The sequence below is a fragment of the Diadema setosum genome, chromosome 6 (genome assembly GCF_964275005.1).
Source record: "Diadema setosum chromosome 6, eeDiaSeto1, whole genome shotgun sequence".
Taxonomy (NCBI): domain Eukaryota; kingdom Metazoa; phylum Echinodermata; class Echinoidea; order Diadematoida; family Diadematidae; genus Diadema; species Diadema setosum.
Genome location: NC_092690.1, coordinates 6,138,485 through 6,159,979, shown reverse-complemented (window position 1 = coordinate 6,159,979; position 21,495 = coordinate 6,138,485). Strand labels below are relative to the sequence as shown.

Below are 21,495 nucleotides of genomic sequence, written 5' to 3'. Positions count from 1 at the left end.
ACTCAAATCAAATGGACTCTCCTAACCTATCTAAATATTGGAAAGAAAGCACAAACTCAGGAAAAGTGTGAACTGAGAAAAGAGGCTCTGAAGTACAGTGTCTATTCAAGCGCTTAATCTCTACCAAACCGTGCTGGCTGTGCGATGAATGGGACAAAAAACAGGAAGTAAACCACCAGAGTAACAACAATGAAGGGATTATCAGATTAAACTGAAATTAAGCATGCCTCATTAACACATTCTGTCCAAAATTAATGCCAACTTTCAAGGCAGTAGCACTATCCTTTCAAAAGTTATTAGAGTTGAAAGTGAAGAGTGTGGACAAGGTTTTTCAGAAATGAAAAAGGGATTCTAAAGACACACCTAATCACACTATTCTATCAAAATTGTTCGAGATAAACTGCTAAAAAAACACATTTTCCTGCCCGTTTTATGATACAAAATTTTAGCATAATGTAAAAGAAGACCCGCTCTTTCAGAAAATATGAAAAAGTCAAGTTCAGCAAGGTTGACCCATTTCACTTATATTCAGTCCTCACGCAAAATCAGTGTGTGCGACTTTATGTTCGTTTTGAGGTGCACGGTCACATATATACATACAGCGTAAGGTCCCTTTGATCCAAGGAAAAATAAATTCTGAATTTTGATGGTGCATGATAGATCTGTCGTAAAGGATTATATACATTGATTCTACAGTTACACGTCAAATGCAATGTGTATACTCAGAAAACGAATCCAATGCACATTCCAAATACATTATACAATCAAAATCTTCCTTAATCCAATTACCAACAGTTTTTCGAAGGAACTATTGTTGAACCGAAAAAAAAAAATGCTTGATAAAGGCAAGCAGAAGAATTGAGCCCAAGGAAGACTTTTTTTTTTCGTATTAAGGAATGAAACAGAACTTGGCGACGGTCTCTTCCTTAATGAGCTTGTGCTTAGGCCGAAGAACGGCAATGTTGTTTTTATGTTTCTTTTTTTTTTTACATACTGTGCAATAGCTTACGAAAGAACACGTGTTTGTTGTGTTCTCTTGTAAAGAAAAGAAATAAAGAGGGAACATATCTAATTTCTTTAAGAGAAGAATCGTTTAATAACCGCGTTAATTGATAAGTTATATCTTTAGAATATTATATACACGCATACATATATATATATATATATATATATATATATATATATATATACATTTCATACTTACAACAGTTCTACAGAAAGACCACCATATGAGCTGAAGTTCAGTGTTGTGATCTCATTTCCGAGAAGGAACCTATTGTCACAAGAAACAATACAATACGTATTAACTTATTAAAAAAGAAAAAAAAAAGTTTATGTCTCTTCCTCATAACTTGATTCTTTATTGCCATTTGGCCATAGCCAGTATTCAAATCGTTCAATTAGGTAATCATTTTCATTATTTACAAATTGGAAGAGGTAAAGAACTAGCAGAACCAAGCTTAAAAAAGTACACATGTTTCATGGTACAATGCATACCGAGTTAAGATGTCAAGGAATGCAAACTTGCAGTAAAACAATAGATGTACATTTATGACAAAAATGATTAACCCCTTATGCAAATTAGTATCATTTTGATGGGCCAATTGCAATAAGACTTTAAGCAAGGTTTACTGCTCTTAGTATATTAAAATTAAATTTACTAATGTAAAAACACATAAATGGGGATCCTGCTTTATGGAGACTGGTTGTGTTTCCTGAATTTTTTCAACTTTCATATTCATTATCAAATTGTTCCTCATCATTACCCTGTCAACATCATCACACATCATAATCATCATATTTCACTTTACTTTTATTCGTATCTATGCACTAGGAATATAAAAACGTAATGTATTTACAGTGTCTTATATTTTGTAATATTTCTCCATTCCGCAAACAATATGTCTTTTTTGTGTATTATCTAGATAGGTCCCTGGGCTGCCACGTGCTCAAGCTTTTGCTTAATATAGTGGCAGTCCGTCTTCTCATAATTTCTCAGATAATTATTTGGAAATTTGGTAATACGAGTTATATAAGAGCAATCCTTCTTTCACACGACGTGTGGGTTTGGATCAGAAAAGAAATAGGAAGGTGTGTTTTTGCATTTTGTTTTTCTCCTGAAGAGATTTTTTTTTTTTCAAGTGTGATAAGATATGTTTCACTGGCCTGTAATATATTTTTTAGAAACCCTTTAAACCGTCATCACTTTCAAGTCTATTACTTTTGGAAAGATAATACTACTGCTTTAAAAGTTAATAGGGTTGTAAACAGAATATGTTGGTATAGCGTGCAAAATTTCAGTTTAACTTGATAACATATTAATTTCAGTTGCCCTGGAGTTTTACGTTGTTGTTTTTTTCTTATGTACGTCGTACAGAACACAGCTTAGGTCATCAAAGCACTCGATAGAAAGCATTAGCCTACCTCAAAACATCTTATCTATGTAATAACTTTACCAGAGCGTGGGCTTTCCTTCCATATAAAAAAAAGGAATTATTTCTTTCTCTTCTTTGTGAGGAGAGCATTCCTTACATGTTTCCTCCAGATAGGATGAATATATATATATATATAGAGAGAGAGAGAGAGAGAGAGAGAGTATTAAAACAAGTTCGCGCGGTTGACTGCAGGTTCATCCGTATGAACCTGCAGTCAACCGCGTGAACCTGTTCCAATACTTCTGTCTAAAGCTCTTCCTTTGAGCATATCGAGCACTCTTCATAGAAGGATAGAATCACCACGTGTATATTATATATATATATATATATATATATATATATATATATATATATATATATATATATATATATATATATAGTGTGATGATGCTGATATTCCTACCGCACGCCTCTGTCATCTTAAGTGAAATTATAGTTGAGACAATGTAGATAACAGAAGATGTCGCATGAAACCGGCAGAGTTGTGAAGCTTTCGACCGTGGTCTTCCTCAGCTTTAATGTCTGCTAAGCAGACGTTTGCGTTGCCTGGATGTCTGCTTAGCAGACATTAAAGCTGAGGAAGACCACGGTCGAAAGCTTCACAACTCTGCCGGTTTCATGCGACATCTTCTGTTATCTACATTGTCTCAACTATATATATATATATATATATATATATATATATATATATATATGATGTATGAGTGTGTTTAAGTGTGTACCGTGTTTGAGTTGATTATACTTACAACCACGTGATCTTGACACCAGAAAATTCCCCCGAACTAATTGATATTATGTAATTATCAGAGAGGTCCCTGAAAAGAGAGAAAAACGTATACATTATATTTTTATTATCTTTAATGCTATTGCAAAAATAAAGAGAGGGGGATACACCTTGCCCTCTGTCAACCACCACGTTCCCTTTTAAAAAACAACAACAAAAACAACTCAAGTACCCACCTCTGCAAATTTCGTAGGTATTAAACAACTGATTTAAACTATACCAAATTATAAACGACGACTTTGATATAAAAACATTGTATTATTAGTCCTTCCTATTCAATTACAGTAACTTCGAAATGCTCAAATCAATATTTCAACTGATTTGCAAGTTTTTTGTCATGCGAATTCATATTCAAGAGATCAATGACGCTTCCATCACCCCCCCCCCGTTGATTGATTAACGTGGACGGTTGTCTTTTTTATTCTTTTTTTTTTTCTTTTTTGTTGTTTGAAAAGTACGGTGATGTGAGAATCATAGTAATGCCAAATAAAAGAGAATTATGACATATGACCGGGTAACTGTACGTTTTTCATCCATGTAAATTTTACGGCAACATAGTAAAGTATTTCACATGTACACACCCTGCAATCTAAGACGCACACACCCATAATTTCAAATTCCTTTGAATTGCCATAATAAGAGCTGTATTACTTACAAAACCAGGAGTTCCAAGCCGTTGAAAGCGTGATCTTCAATTTCCGTGATACGATTGTTGGATAGAGTCCTTGGGTCAGACAAAAGAAGTGACATGTATAAAATGTAGACGAAGACGTGTATTCTACCCACTATACGAAGGCGTTGATTTGAGCCATTAAAAACTGTAATATACAGCACCTGAAAAGGATGCAATTATCCAATTGGTCAATTGTTCACATGTAACGTGTAGTTAAAAGTTCCCTTGCACACTGCTACTGTCAACCGTGTAAGTTTGTTTGAGCAAAGAAACAAGTATATTAAAATACAAATATAAACTATAGAGAAGCACTCTGAGAGCGCAGACCTCTGACACGTATGCAGCTCATTTCCATCATTGATCTTGTTCTTCCACAGAGATATCAGTGATTTTTAGCCATACGTAGTTATACATGTAGCATTGTGTGCTTGAAGTCGCCCGATTCCCTAATGTAGAATCCTTTGTTACGTCGTAAACCCTCAGCTGCACGGCACGCCTCGCCCTGGTAGAAACTAGAGCACGCACTTTATTCAAAAATGTTCGAGATAAACTGCTAAAAAAAAAATACACTTTCCTGCCAGTTTTTTTGATCCCAAATTTTAGCATAATGTAAAAGAAGACGCGCTCTTTCAGAAAATATGAAAAAGTCAAGTTTGGCTAGGTTGACCCATTTCACTTATTTTCAGTCCTCACGCAAATCAGTGTGTGCGACTTTAAGTTCGTTTTGAGGTGCACCGTCACATATTACAAACACGATTGCAATAACGATTCAAATCATCGTTCAATTCACGCGGTAGCTGTTACTTCACGCATTGTGTTATTTTTAATTTCAGACCGATAATTGGAAAGGGAGGTTTGGCTTCTTGCAAAGTTCTCATCAATCATTCTTGAGCCTTCATTTTTCCGGGATGATTGGAAGGTCACAATAATCTACTCCCCGAAAACACGCCTGGAGTTATTAAATTATGTTTACACGTCTAGTTTCCTTGCTTTATTCCAGCGAAACGCGATTGAAAAATAAATACACCTCCGGACAGTTTGGGTTATTTTTACAACTCAACTGTAATGAAATTTCAAATCACCCTTCGCGAATCCACTTTCCATTCACACGGCAAGCTTGCTTTATTGTGTTTTTAATTAAGCAATCTCGGCTCGTGCGAATGTCTGGAATGCAAACTATAAAATAACTTAATGTATTTCAAATTTTTATAGCAAACTCCAGGGGCGGATCCAGGAATTAAAGGGGGGGGGGGTGGGGCGTGACTAATATTGCTGGTGGCACTCCGGGTTTCATTTCATTTTTTTTTTCATTTCTTTTGTTTTTAAGGAAAAATAAAGGGGGGGGGGGGACTTGCGCCGGTTGCACCCTCTCTGGATCAGCCACAAAAAAAAAAAAAGAAAATAGTGCGTGGTCTTTCCTCGTACAATGGAACAAGATCTATGGGGAATGCATATTACGTCAGACGTATTGCAAAAAAAAAAAAAAATAGTGCATGGTCTTTACTCGTTCGGTGAAAGATGAGGCGCACTATTCAACTCGGCTTTGCCTCTACCTTTCACCTGGCGTGACTTCTTGTACCATCGAACTCGCGACCATTCACTATATGTATAGAATTAACTTTTGACCTTGGAACATTGCTCATTGCGTACTATCGTCGGATGAATACAAGTGCAGCCCGTTTGAAGAATATCGCAAAACCTAAACAATAAGATAAATTACTCAAGGCCAATCGCGTGCATCAAATAATTCATAAAAGTTCTTCATCCCTGTGTCCCTCTGTCAGCAACAACGTTAATAACAATGATTATTAAAACGTTTGTGCATAGATCATGAAAATAATATGAAATTCCGTCTTTTTATTTTTTTCTCAAGGCTTAAGAACGGTTAAAATTGAATTTATGATTATATACACAAATCGTTCAAAGGAGTTAATAATCAAGATGTGCTTCTTCAATCGTAAAGGTTAAATGGTGAAACGTGCTTACATTAAAGGGATGCTATATAATTATGGTTAAGAGGGGATTCAGCTTTTGGCTTTTTGCTTGATAGTTTTAGACCGCTTGTGAAATATGAACGAGCATACAATTCTAAGCTGAATGCAAAGTTTGTTTGATGAGATTTGGTTTTGAACTGGCTGATATATCTAAAAAAAATTAAAACAACACTTCTCCCTACACAACTCCCCCCCCCCAAAAAAAAAAAATACAATCCATTGATATACACCACATACAATGAATAAATTGTCAAAATGCTACTGCAGGCTCTTGAAATATAATGCCTTAGCTCTACTTTGCAGAAAACTCCATTCCATTTTGTTCAGCGGTGACAGAGAAATGTAGCATGTCATGAGTCTGATTCTTCCAAGTGTAGCACTTCGATGCTTCTGTGTGTGACTACAATAGACAGGACTTGGAGGGAAGAAATTCTTGGCATTCTATAACAAAATCCCTTATTTCTCTTTGACCATTGAAGCAAATCGAATGGAGTTTTCTGTAAGATGTGGGCAACGAGTTATAGTTTCGTACCCTGAATTTGTATTAGGACTTTTTTTTTTTTTTAGATATCATTACGGATGGTCCCGTTGAATTTTCGGGGGGAGGGGGTGGCATACGGTATAGCGTCAAATGACTTAAGTAATGGCAAAGTATCTGCGGCAATATAATACTCACAACCACAAGAGTTTATGGAGGCCTCTGAAAGTATTTCGTCTTATCATCTGGATGTCATTCGTTGACAAATCCCTTAAGAGCAATAAGATGTAAAGGAAAAGGCCTGTCATTTTATGCATTCAATGACATGGTGGTATAGTGTGTAAAATAGACATGCATGAATACTTTTTGGTTAAATAATAATTAATGAATTACTTGATTATTTCATAAGAAGACAAAATTGAAAATAGGTCAATCAATCTATAAGTAATCAATTGCGTGCAACAATCAAACTAAAAACATCAGCGAAGAAAACAAGCTAGAATTGTAGAAGAGGTAGAAGTATTAGCAAGCTGTCACATAATACGCGAAACCTAGAACCGTTATATAGCCATCAAACCCATGGATGGTTGTGATTATGAATACGTCTCGTTGTTACAAGTCCAAAACAGAAATACAAAAACGATTTTCGTCATTAGTAAATTCCTATTTTCTTCTTCCGCTAAAAAAGGAAAGCTTCGACTGTTGCCACGAGCATTTCTCCTCTTCTCGAGCATTTCTCCTCTTCTCAACAAATCAAAATAATTATTTGCAATTGGCTTGATATCTCCTCTTTCACATACATATAAAGATATATGATGCCTTTCGAAAGCAAACTTTTAATTCAGTAAAATATGTATTTTGTTCATTTCGTTGTTTTTTTTTCCTTTGTGACCCTGCACCTCAAAACAAACAAAAAGTCGCCAGACATGAATTTGAAGTTAAGACCATATTCTAAAAGAGCAGACTTTAAGCTTTAAAATGATGTATAACTCAAATCAAATGGACTCTCCTAACCTATCTAAATATTGGAAAGAAAGCACAAACTCAGGAAAAGTGTGAACTGAGAAAAGAGGCTCTGAAATACAATGTATATTCAAGCGCTTAATCTTTACCAAACCGTGCTGGCTGTGCGATGAATGGGACAAAAAACAGGAAGTAAATCACCACAGTAACAACAATGAAGAGATTATCAGATTAAACTAAAATTAAACATGCCCCATTAACACATTCTGCCCGTAATTAATGCCAACTTTCAAAGGAGTAGCACTATCCTTTCAAAAGTTACTAGAGTTGAAAGTGAAGAGTGTGTACATGGTTTTTCAGAAATGAAAATGGGATTCTAAAGACACACCTAATCACAATATTCTACCAAAAATGTTCGAGATAAACTGCTAAAAATCACATTGTCCTGCCCGATTTATGATACCAAATTTTAGCATAATGTAAAAGAAGACCCGCTTTTTCAGAAAACATGAAAAAGTCAAGTTCGGCTAGGTTGACCCATTTCACTTATTTTCAGTCCTCACGCAAAATCAGTGTGTGCGACTTTATGTTCGTTTTGAGGTGCACGCCTGTCCGGTGATCAGGAGGTCGTAGGTTCGAATCCTGCTCGAGTATGTACGCCCATGATTTTTTATCTTGGCTACTACTAAAACACTGATCAATTCAGTGCTTATTTACGTCGATGTAGGGCAATTTGTCAATCAGTTGCAACGGTCACATTTGTTCATCTCTCTTTTTTTTTTTTTATATGAAATAATTAACCACCAATGCATTTTCTTTTAATTGATTATCTGGGTCGGCAAGATCTTAAGGAAAGATTCTGATTCCTGGTTTCCTGCTTCCCTTCAGCTTCATGTATTCCAAAGTTCTGTTTCTACTCTGTGTCTGTCATGATTGTTCAACAATGTCTGTCTCTGTTGTTTTTGTTTAAGCTGAACAAATAAATTTATTTCAATAATAATACTAATATAACATATATATATATATATATATATATATATATATATATACATATATATATATATATATATATATATATAATAATAATAATATGTACAATACAAATATCAAAGACACTATTTCGATATACTCACAATGCTAAGAGACTGTTTCCCAATCCTTCAAATGCGCCTTCTTCGATAAGTGTAATTTTATTCTTCCTGAGATAGCTTGTGATATAAGGACCAAAGAAAGCATCAGCTTTGTGAAAATTGCCAACGAATTGCAGAGATACTTAGATATCTCATTTTAATAGTGGTCACTTTCTAAATAAGACATAGAACATCAATATTTTTTTACCGTATAACCACCAAACCTGCTGGCTTCCGAAGATTATAATGCGATTAATAAGCTGTAGCAATTTATATCAAACGAAAACAGGAAAACAATAAAAAAAAAAAAAAACGCACACGCACATACAAACACACACGCACCGACACAAATTTCTTCGGATATCTCAATATCCATCCGATTCCCTCCCTCCACAAAAAAAAAAAAGAGAACAAAAATCTGAGATTCATGTTTCTGAGATGAATACAATGTTGTCACAATAAGTGCATTATTGACGATAATTGAAAAACAAATATGTGGAAATGCTACAGCAGTATTATGTTAGGAGAGACTCTGTATTTCACAAATGGTTTCTGTATGTCTGCTGAGCAACTCTTATTAGGTGTAGAATGAAAGTGAATCGCTAAATCCTGCATTTTAGTTGACTGACTTAATTCGCTCACAATAAGAAACTAACATTACCGATTATGTCATCTTTACCATAGACAACTGTTTTAGTTTCCTTATGTACGTTATACACTATTTCACTGAGGAATGCGTAGCAATATGTGGAAATAAATTGAAGACCTGAATATAAGAACGACCCAAGTCCAATCTTTGGCCAAATTCAGTTTGACATGGGAAATTGTAGCTTATGCATGGACTCATCCTGTGGATAGATGCTAAATCCTAATTACCCCGATAGTGCCTGAAATGAATGATTTAAATCTGACATGAATGTAAGACTGAAGAACTTGGGTCATTCTTACATTCATTATAGCGCCCTCTCTCATCTCCTATAGCAGACTATCATGTACATGATTCAAAGAACGACTCACGGTCCATATGATTCAAAGAACGACCCAAGTCCATCACACAAAATGGCCTCTCCACAATTAATGTAAATTTTGATTGTTATTATGTTGTAATTTGTATATACAATGTTGCCTTCCCATCACTGTTAAATAGAATATTGTTGGACAAATAACAAAAACATGAAGTTTGTTTTTTTTTTCTTTTTTAAGTTTACTCGAAATGGTCTTCCATGGACTTGGGTCGTTCTTATATTCAGATACTCAATTAAGTCAAAGACGTGAGAGGAAAAAAATCGTGGACTGGAAATTTTATTATATATCTAATAATAAAAAAAATACATAAAAAAATAGAAATGACAAGATCATACCAGAATACAGAAACATTTTATAAACGGTATAGGTCTAAAGGCAAACGGGCAACAGATGATGTATATCTCATGATCGGCTTCGTCTGGATTAAAAAGGTGAAATAAAATCAAGCATGAAAGTGAAGTCACGTAGCAAACCAAAGCGGCAAAGGTGAGAACACCGCGCACATTAAGTTATGTACAGCTGAACAATTTGAACTTACATAGATTTCAAACGGTTGTGTTCAAGAAATGCACCTCGGACAATTGTGGAGACGCTGGCGTTCAAGCTGCCGCTGTATCAAAACAACAACAACAGCAAAAAGGAGTTATTAGTCAAAGCAGTGCGCTTGTGTCTCATGTGTGTGTCATATTAAAGCATGATGACAATACCCGCAAATATCAGCAAACGACCCAGTTGATGTGTGGCATGTCAATACATTTTGAAATCGATACTCTTTGATACGACAATCGACCACTACGGTAAGTATTATACGCCAAAACAGCAAGGATTGTATGTAAGATAAAACTAATGATGTTTCGTTGGTTTCCGTTCTGTTGTTATTATTTTTTTTTGTTCCATTCTTCGAACAGCTTGCACGGCTTGGTAAAGATAAAGCGCTTGAATAAATAATAGTAAGATCAACAGTGGCAAGAACAATCTCAATTCTCGGAGAAAAACAAAAAGCTTTTATTTCTGTACCCCCATCTCTTTAGAATGCTCTTCAACTGAAGATTTGATCAGTTTAAAAAGCATCTGAAGTCAAAGATGTTCGCATCTTGATTTGGTACTATATCCACAAAAAAAAAAAATGTTGAATTGCTGAGTGGATGTTATTACCTTTATATGTTCTTCTGCGCCTAAGAATATGGGAACTTGATCGATAGTCCCGTAGAAATTCTATAAGTATGATTATTATAGCTATTATCATCAATCATTATTATTACTATTATTTGAGTATTATTATCATCATTATTTAGATTTCAAAATTTTTTCGAGGTAACTAGAAACATTTAAATAAATTCTGAAACAGCATACAAGGAATTCAAAATTTATTTGAAAGAAATCAGTGGTGAAATTTTGGAGATATCCCCCGAAAAGTGAGATTAAGTGGTCCCACATTTGTGACCCTGCACCTCAAAACAAACAAAAAGTCGCCAGTCATGAATTTTCAGTGAAGGCCATATTTTGAAAGACCAGACTTTAAACTTTAAAATGATGTATAACTCAAATCAAATGGACTCTCCTAACTAAATATTGGAAAGAAAGCACAAACTCAGGAAAAGTGTGAACTGAGAAAAGAGGCTCTGAAGTACAGTGTCTATTCAAGCTCTTAATCTTTACCAAACCGTGCTGGCTGTGCGATGAATGGGACAAAAAACAGGAAGTAAACCACCAGAGTAACAACAATGAAGGGATTATTAGATTAAAATGAAATTAAGCATGCCTCATTAACACATTCTGTCCATAATTAATGTCAACTTTCAAAGCAGTAGCACTATCCTTTCAAAAGTTATTAGACTTGAAAGTGAAGAGTGTGGACAAGGGTTTTTAGAAATGAGAAAAGGATTCTAAAGACACACCTAATCACACTGTTCTATTAAAAATGTTCGAGATAAACTGCTAAAAAACACACTTTCCTGCCCGTTTTATGATACCAAATTTTACCATAATGTAAAAAGAAGACCTGCTCTTTCAGAAAATATGAAAAAGTCAAGTTCGGCTAGGTTGACCCATTTCACTTATTTTCAGTCCTCACGCAAAATCAGTGTTTGCGACTTTATGTTCGTTTTGAGGTGCACGGTCACATTTTATTAGTATCTCTTTGTTAATAGATACCTGAGCTTTTTCAAAACCAATAATTTTCTTCGAATAAACTTTCAATTTCTCTGTGAATTATTATATGCTCTGCCATATTTCCGACTTACCTAAAAAAAATCAACTGCCATGCACTGACTACTTGTAAAGGAGAAATGAATCCGATAACATTTCCTTCTCATTACTACATAACTCTAGAAAAAAAATGGCATTCGATTACAGACGGGCAATAAAAAAGAATATTGAAACCAAAATATACAGAAATGAAATAGGTATGTGCCATGATCACACGTCTCACTCAGTCGACGGCGTGCCAACTTTGCATATTCCCCTCAAACGCACTTATCCGATCGATAAATCGCCTAATCCCGCGGTACAATGAAAGCTTTTCTCAAACGGTGTTCCCAACTAAATCTGCATGTAAATTCTAAGTTCCTCTCACGGTTTCATGTGCAAAAGTCATGCCTTTACAGTAATGTAGCAACTGGTCATTGAAAAATTGAATAGAAATAGATTTGTCATACAATTTATATCAAAGCAAAACTTGGCATTCCTCTTCAACTTTGCTTACTATTATGTCCAGCGTAACAGAAATTTGAAATTTATTGATTGGAAAAACAGAATTCTTTCTCAAAGCATGACTATATACCTTCGTGTCTCAGAATAACGTGGCACACAGGGGGTTTCCACTATATCAAATAAAGAGTTCATGAATGAAATACAAGCAATCAATTACTTTGATAATTGAATACTCACGTGCAGTTGAATTTCTCACTGTCTGGCTGTGGCTGCCCATCAAGACACTGATCTGTGCATGAGGAGTCATGAAGAGTACAGCTTTCTTATTGTACTGATGGACTGAGTCATTTATCAAGTCGTCACATTATGTGTGTTTTGATACATTATAGTTACTACTGCTAATGGTGTATTGTGTATGAAATGAAACATAAAAAACGACAGATATACAATAGTACAAACGATTTTCAATTGTACAGTCTGAATTAAACAATAACAAACAACACAACCAGTCAGGCACAGGCGCAGAAAACTGCGCCTCCCACCAGGCGCAGTTTACTTTGGGGTTATCCGCCCGAGCGACAAGCAAGTTAGTCTAGCGGGCGACGTATTTTTAGCCTGAATCAGTCCTTGATTGGCAGTCAATAGAGGGCGCGACGATGTGGAAGTCAAGTTGACTAAAAATACGTATTTTTAGTCAACTTGACTTCCACATTGTCGCGCCCTCTATTGACTGCCAATCAAGGACTGATTCAGGCTAAAAATACGTCGCCCGCTAGACTACAAGCAAGTGTGCCCGCTACAATCGATTCTCGTAGTTTCTGCGAACAGTCGGTTCCATTGATACCGTCTGTATACCAGGCGCTCGTTACTGCTTTTCTACATCTCTCTCCCTCCCCTCTATGCCTCCCCAACCCTCCCAGCCTGTTCCACTGATGTGCAGTGCACTCCTGTATGCAAGACAGTCGGTGACAAGTGTTAAACGTCCTTTAGAACAAACATGATAGTATGTATACTACATTGTATCACCATGTCTACCGAAATACGGCATGTATCAGGCACATCACAGAGCCACACGCTCTCACAAACAAACGCCATCGCCATGCACAGAATATAGCTCTCCTCACACCACTGACCATACTTAGCTCATTGATACATCAAGAAATAGGCTAGTAAGAATGAAAAGTAGGATTAATTGTGATTACCTTGCTGGATTTGCCTCAATCACAGAATCATCTGCAAATAACTCTGATAACTCTGGTATATTATGGGCTCTCTGGTATAACTCTGTCTCTCTGGAATCTCATCTAAAACTGCAGTGTAAGAGCCTTTCATACCCATTGCATAGTCCCTGCCTCTGTGCTTTGCCCATGGTTAGGGAGGTATAGGCCCTACAGAGATGAGGCTGGCACTTTCACAAAAAGTTCTTTGTTTTAGACTGCTGCCCTATGTTTACATAATACCGATAAGAACCCAACCTGCCAGGGAGAGTACTAGACCGAAGAGAGAGGGGGAAAGAGATGATGTGTTAAGACATGGGAGGTGGCTGTGCTGGGGGAGAGAAAGGGAAAGAGTGTCCCTGCCAGTTGTTAAAGATAACATTTCTGTCTTACACTTTTCGACGCCTGTTGCGAGAGGCTAAAAAAGAAAGCAAACCGTTGGTCATTCAAAAAACATTAACCTAATTACGTATTCCGACCAGAATTACGCCAGATGTCATGGTTTTTTCTCCCTAGAAAAGGATTATTGTGCAAGATTAGCTATTTGGCTTACTACAGATGAGAAATCAGAAAAGTGTCAGGGTTCAAATTTTCCTACAAAATTAATATCGATTTGGTGTCTTCATCACCAAAATTTTCTCCATGCCTTTTACACTACGAGCATCGCGTTGCATGATGGGTATTGTCATTATAATAGTCATGATAGCAGAATTCGGCGCTTTTCGACAGGCGCAGTTTTCTGCGCCTGGGCCTGACTGACAACCAAACCAGTACACAAACAGAAAGATATTTATGAATGTATCAGTTGGATATATTTACGTTATACTTCCGCATTTACATTTCGTTCGTACCACCTCCAGTCTATACATCTATAAGTGGGTTCACACCACTGATCTCTATCTAGGAAGTACATAGGTTGGCCCAACCATGCTATGCAAAAAAAAAAAAATAAATAAATAAATAAATAAATAAATAAATAAATAAATAAATAAATGAAGCCGCCGCGACGTCATCTTACCAAGGTCATTCTATGGGAATTTGCAGGCATTTACAACAGCGATTGTCACGAAGTGATATTGTGAGCTCAGAAACACACACACACACACACACACACACACACACACATAAGGTGCAAGGTAAGATGGCGGCTGGGTGACTTCCAAGCAATTTAATAGCTTCAGATGTCTAGATACACCTATAGAGATGAGTGGTTCTCATCGACGACGGACCGAATATGGTGAGACAGCAAAAAGAAAGAAAGAAAGAAACAAACAAACAGACCCCCCCCCCCTCTTCGTTTGTCGCAAACGGTCATCTGCATTATGAAATATGTAAACACAGGAATTAAAGCACGTGATACTTGGGTACACCATTGTAAAGAGTTGGTTTTGTTGATCACGGAGCAATTGTTGCAGTTTTAACGAGCACACATTTCAAGCAACTTTAGCACTGCTATCGATATGTAAACCTTTGATTTACCAAAACAAATTTCAACCTAAGGGTTCCGACAAGGGCATCAAATCTGTATGAAATTATGTTCCTGAAAACATTAACATCACACCAGCAAAACAAAGAAGCAGTATCGTAAAATTAGGCCTATTTTTTGAGCGGTTATAACTCTCTATGATCTTAATGGAGACGTTTGACGTTCGTCCCCTGACTGTTTGGCCGGGTATTGTTGTCGGCTGATACTCTGAATTTGTCTAACGTTACAAAAATCTGTTTAATTATCATAGGGCGAGGACCTTTTACAAAAGACATTATTAAACACAGTACCTTCTTTTCTACATAGGCCCTACGGTCACTTCCCTGTTCTGCGGGTACCATTTCGTGGCTTTGTTATGTCGGGATAACGAAGAGATAACCATGTAAGCTACAAGAGGAATATTGGATTTCGCTAAGAGAAAACCATGAAGGTGTGATGTTCTTCGCATAATTATTATTTTTTCCGGCCCGTAACCATTATTTAGGATTTTAGAGTTCTCAGGGGGTTCGCCGGTGAGGATGATTCGCTTAAAAAGAACAGAAACAAAATGCAAATAATTCTTTAAACAAATCATATTCATTTTTTAACTATTTGTGAGAAATTAATTGGTTATCTTCCCTACTTTTTTTCCATTCCCCCTTTGTCGGCGTTTATTGGTGAGAGCCAAAGTTCCGAGTGAAAGGCTAATGGAGTGATGTCTTGACTGCAAGCGACAAGATCCTAACACAACAATAGCAAACCACAGCTGGGAGGAGAGAGTTTAAACCTCTGTCTCGCGTTTTGGATGTTGAATTTGCAAGTTATTGATTAAGAGGTTTACACAACCAAAACACATTTCTTTTCAATTTATTTAGCATGTTTTGCTTTAAATATACGAGTTCCCTCACGTATTTAAGACTTCAGTAAAATATATCTGCAATGTATTGTGTGATTATACAATGTTGTTTTTCGTGTTGAATGTCATTTCTAACATACATTTTATGTGGGAGTTGGATTAAGAAAGAATTACTATTGTTGCCCATTTTATACTGCTCTCCCAATTCACCCAGCTGAATTAAACTTCATATCGCTACTTACCCACTTTATTCCACTTTGTTGGAGACAAGAAGGGTATGACTTGTTTGACTTTAAATTAAATCGTTAACAGAAAACTTGCAAATGCTGGTGTTTGCTATCGTGGAAAGAAACTTTTTGTCATCCATTATAGGCTTGTAATAAATTAGACCAAACAGTAATTGGACGAAATGATGACTAGACCAACGCTGGTTACTAGACCAACTGATATTAAACAGTCTATTAGACCAAATGGCTGTAGACCAAGTGGTAATAGAGTGTAAACCGATCCGGATCATAGCCTCTTTGAAATGGTTGTTTGAAGGTTAATTATAAATTCAAAACTCGTCTTTTAATATTGCTTGAGAAAAAGTACCAACGCACCCTTTCGGCAAAACCGGAGGGAGGGGGGGGGGGGGGGGCTTTGGACGAAGGGTGGTGTTCCCATTAACGCGACGCGCCACCACCCAACCCACCCTTTCGGCACAAGCCTCCATTATATACTGTTCATAAAAATGCTAAGAGAAACACTCACAAACACATATGTGCATTTTATATATATATATATATATATATATATATATATATTCTTATATACATTTATTATTGTATAAATGTATAAGAATATGTATATATGTATAGTGAAAACTTTGAGCAAATAAAATGGATTTTCATCCCGATGAAAACCCAATTTCTTTGCTCAAAATTTTCACTATTTATCATTTGTTTCTTGTCAGTTTTCCCTCTCTTTGTTTCATTATATATATATATATATATATATATATATATATATATATATTTATATATATAGAAAATAACACATAAAAATACACGATAAGGACGTTATAAGCATCAAAGCTAACTCACCTGGCAAAGAAGAGAGACAAGCATGCACCAAGCCCACGGCTACCAGCAATCCAAAGAGCCATGCACAGCCCATGTTCCCGGATACACACAACCACACGTACACATGGAAATAGTAACACACATGTACCAGCAACCTATCTCCTATACGATCGAATGGAATATGAAGTATTTTCATCGAACTTGTCCCTGAAAACTTGGTCGCGGTAATTCACGTTTTCTGCCCGCAAGTTTCCGATTTCCCCCAAGCAAAGAGAATACTGCATGCAAGCGTCTTTTTTTTTTTTTTTTTTTTTTTTGGTGGTGGTTCTCTGTCCTACACGTATGTACATGTATTATGACACAAGTACATGACATACACACACACAACAAATATTCTAAAAAAAAAAGTAGTGCAGTTTAAGCGTGCACATGCCACACGATACCATGCCCATAGGGTTGTGTGTGGAACTTGGGCGTATTTGACTCACTGGTAGAGAAAGGATTAAATCACTTGATAGAGCAGCAATCGCACTGTGCATAAGTCATAATATGTCTGCATACAAAAGCGTGAAAGTTGAGCGTCGGTGTGTAATATATATTGATGTCAATAAAAGAGTCAATGAAACACCGCAGAGGCCAAAAAAATGGCTGTTGAGATGTTTCTTTGACTCGGGCATCCCTCCCCCCCCCCCCCACCTCTCTCTCTCTCTCTCTCTCTCCCCTCTCTCTCCCTCTCTCTCTCTTTCTCCCTCTCTCTCTCTCTTTCTCTCTCTTTATTTCTATGTGTGTTTGTATCAAATATGCCGATTTTATTTATAATGATAACGATAATGAATAACATTTATATAGCGCTTAATACTGATGTTTCTAAGCGCATCAATCCGGGGGAATATATATATATATTGTGGCGAAAATGCGATAGAGCACCTTTAAAATATGCGGCTCATGCCCTTAATTTCTGAACATGTGTAAAAATTCCATAGACTTTGCCCCCCGTGCATTTCCAATGGAGAAATTGTATAGAAGGTTTTGGAACACCCTATAGTTTTGTGAAACACCCTGTACAGAAACCAAGGTTAACGATGTCCAAAGTAGGGAAAAAGGCCAGAAGCCCTAGGGAAAAGGGCACAGAAATTATTAAGGCATAGAAGTAGGGTTGTATAGTACTCCAATACATTTTGATACATGATGGGTTAATAAGACAGGATTGGTCACGTGACAATGGCTCGAGAGGGTATAAATACCGCGAGCTCACTGCACAACTTTTCAGTTGGGTTGGGGGGTAAGTGCGGGTCCACAGCACTCTCTCCTTTTTGGTAATAAACTATAGAATTAATGGGGAAACACACAGAGCTTAGCAGAGAAAACCATCGGTTGTAACAGCAGGAAACATAATATAGCAATGCTGCACTGAACCGTATTTCGGACTGTCGTTTCCACACCAGCCTCCTTCTTGCAACTGGTAGTCTGTAATACTAGACCCTGCAAATGGGTTGCTGTATGGTTGATTGGGAGAATGATATGCCTGGGTTTCTAATGCGCCTAGTGAGTCCGAATGCACGTATATAGACGTGGTGTATGAGATAGGCTGCATATGAGAGCTATATGAAATAGGTGCTGATGTGCTGCTACACATAGTACACATCGTCGGCGTTTTCACGAACTGACGCTATTTCGATTTTGGTCAAAATTTTCAAAATCGAGATATTGGTGCCAAATGAAAGTGCTTTCAAAACTCTACCAAATCCCAAAATTTTAGATCACAAAATTAATTATTCTTAATTTTATCAAAGAAAGAAAAAAACGACGGTACTCGAAATATCGAGAAATTGAGAAAAAGGAGTTTCACGAACCGACGCACGAAAGATACGCCGGTTCGTAAAACCCGAATTGCTACGGTGAAGAGCATTGCGGGTTTTACGAACCGTCGCAGTTGCATTACTTTGAGCTTTGTTCAACTTACTGGCCTAGAATTAGGTTTTGGCCCTAATCCAGATCTCAGAGTGAGAACCAAACCTTCTGAAAGATGAATGACGGCCTAAGCCAGCCCACTGTCCACGAGTGAAGTGAATGGTAAGCTATAATCCTATTAAAATCATGCTCAAAATAACAGTTTCAGTTGGACTACCATAACCATTAATTGCGGTAGTGTGTAGTCCCATGTATTCAATCGCGTGATGCTTATGAAGCCTAGTCTGTAAACGCCATCCAATTTCAAATTAGATCCCAAATCATATTATTTATTGTTTCTTTTCAACTTATGTCGTTACTTCTGAGACTACTGAGTACTGTAGTCGTAACGTCTGTGTGCAAGACATGCAGATTGCAAGATTTCAAAGTCTCGAAGACACTAAAAGCCTTGACTTTTGAGTTGAAAATGAAATCATGAGATTGACAAAGTAGGCGTACTAAACAAAAAAAAATAAAAAAGTCTAACAGTAAAACTCAAAGGAAGAGTAAAGAATAAAGTTAGACATGTTAGACTTTTACTTTCAAGTCTAACTATTAAGTCTAAGTTAAGACTTGTAATACCAGTTACTAAAACTAAGATCAGCTGAAGTCTAAGACCAAGTCAAATTAGCACAGTTCAGAGCCGTACCGGTAGTCTAGCTCTAGCTCTACATCTAGACTAGTGGTAATAGTAGGTATAGTCCACCCATTTTTTCCCCCAATCTTTACTGGTCCATTCCTGAAAAAGTTACTGGTCAGTGTCCAACAGTGATTTTTCCTGGTCAGGGACCGTCGGACCAGTGCCAGTGTGCAGCGTTGGTGTAGATGTCATCTATGACAGTATGTGGTCTAGTGATACTACCTAAACACTACGAGTACTCTACAGGTTAGGTGGCTTTCCTGTACAGTGCAGTGTTAAAGTATACTTGTGAATTCAGCCCTAGTACCGTACTGTGTGTAGTGTATGTCTAACGTTAGTTCGAGTGGAGTACCTAAGCACAGCGGTGGGGCTTTTTCCCCCTAAAACTTGTGAATGTGGCCCAATCAAATGGCGTTTATATATTTACGCTTGATTGATAGTGATACAGTGGCGCTGTCGATTTCCACAGCAGCCAAACATAATCTTTTGTCCTTTCTTCTTTCCTTTTTTCCCTTTGTTCTTTCACTCTTTTTATTCTTGGAATCGAAGGACTTCCTAAGAAATGTCCCTCGACTGATTTAACCAGGACTCTTGAGTCCTGGTAAACCTAACCTTACCGAGTAACCGTTAACGTTTGTTAGGCCTAACATAACAGTAACACTGACTTAGCCCTGTATTGACTTTGTCTTTGGCCGACTTACTGAGATGGCGAGTCTCACTCTTTAACGTTAGTCTAAACGTAGTCGCTAGATCTGTCAGTGTCAGTGTCACCGGTTATTGTATATGGTGCCATCTCTAACGTACTTTAACAAGTTGATGTTAGTTATCTATGTCAACTTACTGATTTAGTAATAGTGGTACTGTCATCCTGTTGGACATCGCCGAAATATCATCCGTGACGTGTTAATTTCGTGTCACAAAGACACAAGTTGCCAAGATCTAATAGTATTAGATGTCTAGATTTAGATGTAGTCTAGATCTAAGTAATATGAAATCTGTGTAACTTAAAAGTGAAAGGTCTAGACTTCACTTAGTCTATAATTAGACCAGATATTCATGAGGCAAAGGCCTATTTAGTAGATCTATTCTTATTCTATTTTAATGTCTATTCCTGCTAACTCGCCACGTGTTATTCCTAAGGCCAAGGACTTTCGGGTTAGTGATTTTTTTTTTTTTTTTGATAAATACCAAACAGCAGACGTGTTTCATTTGCATTCTTGCACAGACTTCATGAAAATATGTGCAGTATCAAAGAAATATGATGCACATGACAATGCCACTGTTTTATAGGTGAATGGTTAATACCTTTAAAAGCTGAATGATAATGTAGAGTCTAGGTCTAATTAAGATGATACAGTCTCTGATAAGAAACAGGTTTGATTGTCGTAGACTGTTTCCCAAATGCAGTTAGTAATATTCAGCTACTTCAATGCAATGCCTTGTTTACAAGTACATGTAGATTTATATTCATGTGAATGATAATTCAATTTCTACATGAGACTTACTAAGTGCTAGACATAAGATCTTGCATCATTAAAATGTGTAAATGACGAGACAATTTGAATATGGATCAAAGACGAACAGCAGTATATTTTGACATTCTTTGATCCTGCATAGGCCTACCATTCTGTTTTATGTTTAATATAAATAGAGCAAAATAATTTCAACTTCAGTTTTGTTGGCTGATTTTTTTTTCTTCTCAAAATTAAAGTTGTATCTTGTACCATGATGTTTGATTTTAATCAAAAGTTCTTAATTTCTTTCTTTTCTTTCAGATGACTGGTGCCATGTAGTAGCGAAGAACTGGACTGTCTCAGAAAAGAAAAGAAAAAATACAGGGTCGTGTACATCATCAACGGATGTGAATACAATGGTAATTAGAGTCTAGGTCTAATCAAGATGTTAAAGTCTCTGATAATAAAGAAGTTTGATTGTCGTAGACTGTTTCCCAAATGCAGTTAGTAAAATTCAGCTTTTTCAAAGCAATGCCTTATTTACAAGGGCATGTAGATTTATTCATGTAAATGATAATTTAATTTCTACATGAGACTTACTAAGTGCTAGACATAAGATCTTGCATCATTAAAATATGTAAAAGGCGAGACAATTTGAATATGCATCAAAGACGAACAGCAGTATTTTTTGACATTCTTTGATCCTGTATACCA

At 36.6% G+C, this 21,495-nt stretch overlaps 1 protein-coding gene across 1 annotated transcript; it reads right to left on the bottom strand.

Moving 5' to 3' along the window:
* Nucleotides 1–3,870: 3,870 nt before the first annotated feature.
* Nucleotides 3,871–16,831, bottom strand: LOC140229830 (uncharacterized). Its single transcript, XM_072310059.1, has 6 exons — nt 16,759–16,831; nt 12,373–12,424; nt 10,022–10,093; nt 8,461–8,535; nt 6,563–6,634; nt 3,871–3,943 (listed from the first exon to the last, which is right to left on the bottom strand). The coding sequence occupies exons 1-6, from the start codon at nt 16,829–16,831 to the stop codon at nt 3,871–3,873; spliced, it is 417 nt and encodes a 138-aa protein (XP_072166160.1).
* Nucleotides 16,832–21,495: the final 4,664 nt, after the last annotated feature.